The 8844-nt window shown below is 46.5% G+C and overlaps 1 protein-coding gene across 1 annotated transcript in view; it reads left to right on the forward strand.

The window, feature by feature from the left end:
• LOC121853364 (vegetative cell wall protein gp1-like) overlaps positions 1–8844 on the forward strand; it is a gene marked incomplete at its 3' end in the record, with an annotated part of 65498 nt that overhangs the window by 23378 nt on the left and 33276 nt on the right. Inside the window, exon 5 of the mRNA XM_042347436.1 lies at positions 1520–1681. Coding sequence (XP_042203370.1) covers positions 1520–1681 — 162 coding nt within the window. The remainder of the gene's footprint in view (positions 1–1519; positions 1682–8844) is intronic.

An 8844-nucleotide genomic window follows, 5' to 3' on the forward strand; every position in this document is an offset into this window, starting at 1 on the left:
CTCGTGGCATTGAGGAGATATTCGGATTAGGGCGTGTTACAGGGCAGGAACAGCAAGTGAGCATTAACGCACTAAATCCGATTGATAACGTCACTAGTGGAGTACCCCAAGGCTCAGTACTTGGACTAATATTATTTATTATATACATTTACGTAATAGATATTGGCGTAGACCGCAACATAAGTAAATTTGCTGATGACACTAAAATAGGACGTGTAATTAAATCTGACGAGGACTCCAAAACTAAAGGAGGATCTAAAAAATTTTTTTGAATGCTCTGAAAAATGGCAGATGAAATTCAATGTGGACAAATCTAAAGTACTTAGTCTAGGAGATGTAAACAGAGAAACCAGATATCAGATGAACAACGATGTTATTGAGAATTCCGAATGTGAGAAAGATTTAGGAGTAATGATAAGTATGGATTCCAAGTAAACAATGTGTACTATTTGCTTGAGACAAGGCTAATACAGTACTGTACTTGGGTTCATACAAAGGAGTGTTAGTTACAAGACTACGGGGTCATCTTTAAACTATATCTTGCACTTGTGAGACCTCACTTGATTACGCAGTTCAGTTCTGGTCACCATATTGCAGAGTGTGATAGAATCCTTGGAAAGAATTTAGAGAATGACAAGACTAATCCCGGCATTAGGAACCTTGAGTGCAAGACAGGTTAGCGATTTTTATTTGCACCCTCAAGAGAAGAGTGAGGGGCGATATGATAGAAGTGTATAAATGGAAGTCAGGGCTAAACAAAGGGGACATAAGAAAGGTACTTGAACTATCCAACCAGGAGCGAACTCGTAGCAATGGTTTTATATTAGACAAATTTAGATTTAGGTGCGAAATAGGTAAAAATTGGTTTGGAAATAGAGTAGTGGACGAGTGGAACAAGTTACCAAACATCATCATTTACTCAAATACGCCGGATAACTTCAAACATAGGTTGGATGGCTATATGAGCGATAGGGGTTGGGTGTAAATGGGACTGCCCAGTATGGGCCAATAGGCCCGCTGCAGTTTACTCCATTCTTATGTTCTTATTTTAGTTTAGGGTAGGGTTGGGTAGCGTTAGGTTAGATCAGGGTTGGGTAGCATTAGGGTGGATAATCTTCAGGTGCCATAAGTTTAGGGGGAGAAACTACAGGTAAACTCACCTCATGGAACAAGGGCCTATTAAAGAGGCTCCAATGCTGTAATCTGGAAATGAAGCAACATAGGTGTGGTGATTCCTCCTTGAAACTGTGGCTCCATTCTTTTAAACCTCATCATTAATATTGTCTTTAGTACAGTACTATATATTGCTTTGTACTGTACTGCTTGAAGTACTATATATTGTTTTGTACTATATTGCTTGAAGCACTATATATTGCTTTGTACTGTACTGCTTGAAGTACTGTATTGTTTTGTACTGTACTGCTTGAAGCACTATATATTGCTTTGTACTGTACTGCTTGAAGTACTGTATTGCTTTGTACTGTACTGCTTGAAGTACTGTAAGATCATTTGACTGCAGGATGAAATACACACCCCAACACCCTCTGAGAGTGGCTACCACCCAACCCTTCCCAGTAAGCCAGTGTTAATCAACAAGCCCTCTGTTGGGAATAAGCCTGCACCACCTAGACCACCCAGCAGCTCCAAACCATCACTACCACCTAAAATTACAGGAGTACAGGTAAGTTATGTCTTACGGTACAGTTCTGTACTGTACTATGTTATGATACAGTTAATATTGGATTAATGCACGACATTTGGGGCAAGTGCCCCCCCATATTCAGGGGCCGCTAGTGTGTCCAGGTCTGGGAGTTACAATACCATTACAGGGTGCTGTAGCAGGGAACACCTGCACCCTGGTGACCATCTGGTGGTGAATACAACAACTAGAGCGTATAGTTTATTGTGGGTGAGTTACCTAATAGGCAGTTTACTGTGGGTGAGTTACCTAATAGGCAGTTTACTGTGGGTGAGTTACCTAATAGGCAGTTTACTGTGAGTTACCTAGTAGGCAATTTACTGTGGGTGAGTTACCTAATAGGCAGTTTACTGGGGGTCAGTTACCTAATAGGCAGTTTACTGTGGATAAAATGATATTGAAACAGTTTATTTAGCCAGAATCACACAGATACAGTCGATAATATTAACATGGCTGAGCCTGTTGAGAACCTGAGCTCTCTTGTAGGCACCTGATATGTACTGTACATTTATATCAAGGAAGTATTATGTAACATTTAGTATCATTTGGAATAGTACAATAGCATGGTGGTAATAACAACATATTACCACGGTTATCACTTCAATATTATTTGTATTTAATTTTTTACATTTATATTAAATTTATGGACAAATTTAAAAGTCGATTTGATATAATTTAATATGTGATTTAAAGGAAGGGAGCGTAGTGTTTGTTGGGATGGGTGGGGGTAAGTTGTTCCACACCTTCACACCGTAATATTTTATGGAGGTCTGGGACTGGGAGGGGCGCATGGGGGTGCTCTTAGTAGCTCTGGGTGCCTTAAGCTGTATCTCTGATTATTCCGGAACTGGAAATAATTATAGTCAAGCAAGTGATTAACTGATTTATAGAGAAATAGAGTTTTAACTTATTCAACTTAGCAAATTGTTTGTTTGTGTGATCAGTTCTTTCAAGTAGGTCATTTGTCTGTTTCCAATTGTTGGAAACATCATACACAATGTCCTTAGAAATGCTACACATCTGTGCCTGATTTCAGCATCGTCTTCTGTACCCTTCACATAATATCAATGCCATCAAACAGTAAATGGAGAGATAGGTAGAGACTGTATGGAATCTTCCACAACATGTTCTTCGTTGACTCCTTGCCACGGGTTGGGATGGCCTGGGGTGTCACCATATCTTGAAAGATAATTTTCATTTGAAAGGATGTTGTTCAGTTGTCTTCCTTTCATCTTCTGTAGAATCTGAATTGCACTTTACTCAGTAATCGGATTGCATTGATTCGGATTTTGGCATAATTCATCTGATTTTCGTTTTTCAAACTGAATTAAATTATTTGAATTTGGAATGAATCTAATATAGCTACAGTTCTGAAAAGTCTATTTTTATTATTATAGGAATATATTATAAAATAGATTAAGATGAATGAATTATAGGAATATAATATGTATTATATTAAGACACTGTGCAAAACTACATCTTGTGTATACAGTACTAAGGAGGGAGGACAGCTCAGCAGCCTACAATCCCTTTATAACAACAGTATACAATTCACCAACATTCACATGTTACTGTATTCTCAGTTTGGTGCCGGGGTAATAAAACGTTATACAAAAATAGTTAATTTTCCCCCCAAATCCCACATTCAATCCCAGATGAGCTGTTGCACAGTAGCATATTCTCAGTCTCTTATTTACAGAGAGGTAACAGCTGACATCGCTCTCCATAATAATGTTGCCAACACTCGAAGACCATTGTTGTCACCGATCAAGAGGGTCGGTGCTCACCCGTCTCGAACACTTAGTAATAATATTCAGGGATGTGATTTCTCCATTTTTTCTAGTATTTCGTTTTTCCATCATTTTAGGCTTACTCACATGAATCGCGTAGATCCTTTGAGAAAATTTTATTTTGGGGGGGAGGGGGTTATGACCATGATGAGAGAAATGCTTAACAATAAATAACAATAATTAAGTCTCTAGGGTGGATGGGTCTGCCACATGAGGACGATGAGTCAGTATAGTGGCCACACTCTACATCATATGAGGCGTCCCGCATCATAGAGGTAACTCAGACCATCCAGGCAAAACCTTTTTTTGTTGGTAAGCACTATTTTCGGCCTAGCTCTAAATGGTGGTAGTTGATATAATCTCCTTACTACTCTGTAAATAAGGTTGAAAGCCCTTTGAAAATAGGGTAGAACATCTATTTGTGGCAGACAGGAAATTATGGGCTCGGCTTTTACGTCGTTGGGTGCTCTCATCCCGTCAGTGAGTGGAGTGAGAGGAGCAGGCTGACGCACGCCCCCGCCAATGACAATGAGAGTCTATGTCACGGCCTCCGCCAATGAGCGGAATCCCTCCTCTTCCCCGTTCTCTTTATTGTGGCGGATTCACGCCTCTATATTGATTAAAGTAAAAACCCGTAAGCGGGTGGGAGTTTTGTTGCTTCAAGTCAACATTGCAACAACCCAGTACATTACTTCATGACGTGTTACCTACCATCTGCAAGTACGGTCCTTTAGCTTCAAAATGCATGAAAAATCAATGATGTATCTCTAAAAACAACAAAGTTATGCACGTTTGAAGTTGGAAAAACTCTTAATCGCAGTTTACTCGATTTCAAATTTTGGCACAAGTAACCCTTAAGATGTAGCTGAGTATTGCTTGTTTTGCATTCTATTCTTAAATTATTTAGTATTCATTGACCACAGATCAATGACGTCATACAATGCCACTATGAAAATCATTATAATATGCCCATCCTCCCCATCCACCTGATCCACCCTCCCCATCCACCTGACCTCCCTACCACCACAGGTGAGGCTAACATTTTTTCTCAATATAACTAAGTTTCTATAATCATTTTACACATTCTGATGATCACAATTTATTTTATAACCTACAGTATGTCATATTTCATAGTTGTATAGACAACTCAGTAGGGCGTGTGTGTGTGTCCTCCAGGAGGTCAGGGTTGTAGGCATGTGTGTGTGTGTGTGTGTCCCCCAAGAGGTCAGGGTTGTAGTGTCTGTCCCCAAGAGTTTGCCGCATGTGTGCGCCCCCAAGAGGTCAGGGTTGCAGGGCATGTGTGTGTTCCCAAGAGGTCAGGGGCTGGGCATGTGTGTGTGTGTGTCCCCAAGGTCAGGGGTTGTAGGGCATGTGTGTGTGTGTGTGTGTGTGTGTGTCCCCAAGAGGTCAGGGTTATAGGGGCATGTATGTGTGTGTGTGTGTGTGTGTGTGTGTGTGTGTGTGTGTGTGTGTGTGTGTGTGTGTGTGTGTGTCTCTGTAGGCTGTAGGCTGTAGGGCATGTGCATGTGTGTGTCCCCCAAGGTCAGGGTTGCAGGGCATGTGTGTGTGTTCCCAAGAGGTCAGGGTTGTAGGCATGTGTGTGTGTGTGTGTGTCCCCAAGAGGCATCAGGGTTGTAGGGCATGTGTGTGTGTGTGTCCCCAAGAGGTCAGGGTTATAGGGCATGTGTGCGTGTGTGTGTCCCCAAGAGGTCAGGGTTATAGGCAGTATGTGTGTGTCCCCCAAGAGGTCAGGGTTATAGGGCATGTATGTGTGTGTCCCCAAGAGGTCAGTTTGGGGCATGTGTGTGTCCCCAAGAGGTCAGGGTTAGGCATGTATGTGTGTGTGTGTGTGTGTGTGTGTGTGTGTGTGTGTGTGTCCCTTTAGAGGTCAGGGTTGTAGGGCATGTGTGTGTGTGTCCCCCAAGAGGTCAGGGATGTAGGGCATGTGTGTGTGTCCCCAAGAGGTCTGGGTTGTAGGGCATGTGTGTTGTGTGTGTGTGTCCCCAAGTGGTCAGTTTAGGGCATGTGTGTGTGTCCCAAGAGGTCAGGTTGTAGGGCATGTGTGTGTGTCCCCAGGCGGTCAGGGTTGTAGGGCATGTGTGTGTGTGTGTCCCCCAAGAGGTCAGGGTTAGGGCATGTGTGTCCCCAAGAGGTCAGGGTTGGGCATGTGTGTGTCCCCAAGAGGTCAGGGTTGTAGGGCATGTGTGTGTGTCCCCAAGAGGCAGGGTTGTGGGCATATGTGTGTGTGTGTGTGTGTGTGTGTACCCAAGAGGTCAGGGTTGTAGAGCATGTGTGTGTGTGTGTGTGTGTGTCCCCAAGAGGTCAGGGTTGTGGGCATGTGTGTGTGTGTCCCCAAGAGGTCAGGGGGTTGGAGGTGTGTGTGTGTGTCCCCAAGAGGTCAGGGTTGTAGGGCATGTGTGGTGTGTGTGTCCCCAAGAGGTCAGGGGTTGTAGGGCATGTGTGTGTGTGTCCCCAAGAGGTCAGGGTTGTAGGGCATGTGTGTGGGTGTGGCCAAAGTGCGGTGGTCCCCAAGAGGTCTGGGTTGTAGGGCATGTGTGTGTGTGTCCCCAGAGGTCAGGGGTTGTAGGCATGTGTGTGTGTGTCCCCAAGAGGTCAGGGGTTGTAGGGCATGTGTGCGGTGTGTCCCCAAGAGGTCTGGGTTGGGGCATGTGTGTGTGTGCCCCAAGAGGTCAGGGTTGTAGGGCATGTGTGTGTGTGTGTCCCAAGAGGTCAGGGTTGTAGGCATGTGTGTGTGTGTGTGTGTGTCCGTCCCCAAGAGGTCAGGGCAGCGGTCCCAAGAGGTCAGGGGTTGTAGGGCATGTGTGTGTGTGTGTGTGTGTCCCCAAGAGGTCAGGGTAGGATGTGTGTGTGTGTGTGTGTGTCCCCCAGAGAGTTCAGGGCTGTGGCCTATGTGTGTGTGTCCCAGGAGGTCAGGGCTGTAGGGCATGTGTGTGTGTGTGTCCCCAAGAGGTCAGGGTTGTAGGGCATGTGTGTGTGTGTGTCCCCAAGAGGTCAGGGCTGTAGGCGTGTGTATGTCCCCAAGATCTCGGCTGTAGGGCATGTGTGTATGTCCCCGAAGAGGTCAGAGCTGTAGGGCATGTGTGTGTGTCCCCCAGAGGTCAGGGCTGTGAGACATGTGTGTGTATGTCCCCAAGAGAGGTCAGGGCTGTAGGGCATGTGTGTATGTCCCCCAGGATCCAGGCTGTAGGGCATGTGTGTCCCCAGGAGGTCAGGGCTGTAGAGCATGTGTGTGTGTCCCCAGGAGGTCAGGGCTGTGAGACATGTGTGTATGTCCCCAGGATAGGGCTGTGAGACATGTGTGTATGTCCCCGGTCAGGGCTGTGAGACATGTGTGTCCCCAGATCCTCAGGGCTGTAGGGCATGTGTGTATGTCCCCAGGAGGTCAGAGCTAGGGCATGTGTGTGTGTCCCCAGGAGGTCAGGGCTGAGACATGTGTATGTCCCCAGGAGGTCGGGCTGTGAGACATGTGTATGTCCCCAGGATCTCTAGGGCTGTAGGGCTGTGTGTGTGTCCCCCAGGAGGTCAGGGCTGTAGGCATGTGTGTATGTCCCCAGGATCAGGGCTGTAGCGTGTGTGTGTCCCCCAGGAGGTCAGGAGACATGTGTGTATGTCCAGGAGGTCGGCTGTGAGACATGTGTGTATGTCCCCAGGATCTCAGGGCTGTAGGGCATGTGTGTCCCCAGGAGGTCAGGAGCTGGGGCATGTGTGTGTGTGTCCCCAGGAGGTCAGGGCTGTGAGACATGTGTGTATGTCCCCAGGAGGTCAGGGCTGTGAGACATGTGTGTATGTCCCCAGGATCTCAGGGCTGTAGGGCATGTGTGTGTGTCCCCAGGAGGTCAGGACTGTGAGACATGTGTGTGTGTCCCCAGGAGGTCAGGGCTGTGAGACATGTGTGTATGTCCCCAGGAGGTCAGGGCTGTGGAGACATGTGTATGTCCCCCAGGAGGCTCAGGACTGTGAGACATGTGTGTGTGTCCAGGACAGGGCTGTGAGACATGTGTGTATGTCCCCAGGATCAGGGCTGTGAGACATGTGTGCCCCAGGGACTGCAGTGTCCCAGAGGTCAGGGCTGTGAGACATGTGTGTGTGTCCCCAGGAGGTCAGGGCTGTAGGGCATGTGTGTGTGTCCCAGGAGGTCAGGGCTGTGAGACATGTGTGTATGTCCCCAGGATCTCAGGGCTGCATGTGTGTGTGTCCCCAGGAGGTCAGGCTGTGAGACATGTGTGTATGTCCCCAGGAGGTCAGGACTGTGAGACATGTGTGTATGTCCCCAGGAGGTCAGGGCTGTGAGACATGTGTATGTCCCAGGAGGTCAGGCTGTAGTGTGTGTCCCCCAGGAGGTCAGGGCTGTGAGACATGTGTGTATGTCCCCAGGACGGTAGGGCTGTAGGGCATGTGTGTATGTCCCCCAGAGGTCAGGGCTGTGAGACATGTGTATGTCCCCAAGAGGTCAGGGCTGTAGGCGTGTGTGTGTCCCCCAGGAGGTCAGGGCTGTGAGACATGTGTGTATGTCCCCCAGGAGGTCAGGGCTGTGAGACATGTGTGTATGTCCCCAGGATCTCAGGGCTGGGTATGTGTGTGTCCCCAGGAGGGGCTGTAGGGCATGTGTGTGTGTCCCCAGGAGGGGGCTGCAGTGTCCCCAGGATCTCAGGGCTGTAGGTGTGTGTGTGTCCCCGAGGTCAGGGCTGTAGAGCATGTGTGTGTGTCCCCCAGGAGGTCAGGGCTGTAGGGCATGTGTGTGTCCAGTACCGGATTAATGGGTTGGGGGCCCTGGGCCACAACTAGCAGTGGGGGGCCCCCTGCTGACAACTGAAAATAAATGTTGGTAATATCCACATAGAAACAATAAAATCTAGTATTAATGACACATTTACAATTTATTTATTCCATTCAAAGAAAGCCTTTTATATTCATTTACAAATGATGCAATTTTTCTTTATTTTTTCTAGCAAATAAGCTTATCACATTGTCAAATAAAAGTTCTCTTGAAATGTCTGACTCGGTGCTTAATTGCATCAGATTGTTGAGTTTCACCTGGCGCATTGTGGTCCGCGACCTGTTTTTGATCGGTTTCATTTTTGTGAAGGAACGCTCCCCGGTAGAATTGGAGACCATTAACACCAGATATCTCCTCAAAACCGTTTCTACATTTGGAAATGCTGATTGTAAGCCATCGTTTTCCTTTATAATTCCGAATAAAAACTCATTGGGCTCATCCGTGGCTTTTGCATACAAACATTACCAGAGACGAGAATTTAATAATATCATTGGAGATGTTTTCATCAATATCTCCATAAGTTTAAGATTTTCTGAAGCAGAATGAATGACATCGGG

The sequence above is a fragment of the Homarus americanus genome, unplaced genomic scaffold (assembly GCF_018991925.1).
Source record: "Homarus americanus isolate GMGI-L3 unplaced genomic scaffold, GMGI_Hamer_2.0 scaffold39525, whole genome shotgun sequence".
Taxonomy (NCBI): Eukaryota; Metazoa; Arthropoda; class Malacostraca; order Decapoda; family Nephropidae; genus Homarus; species Homarus americanus.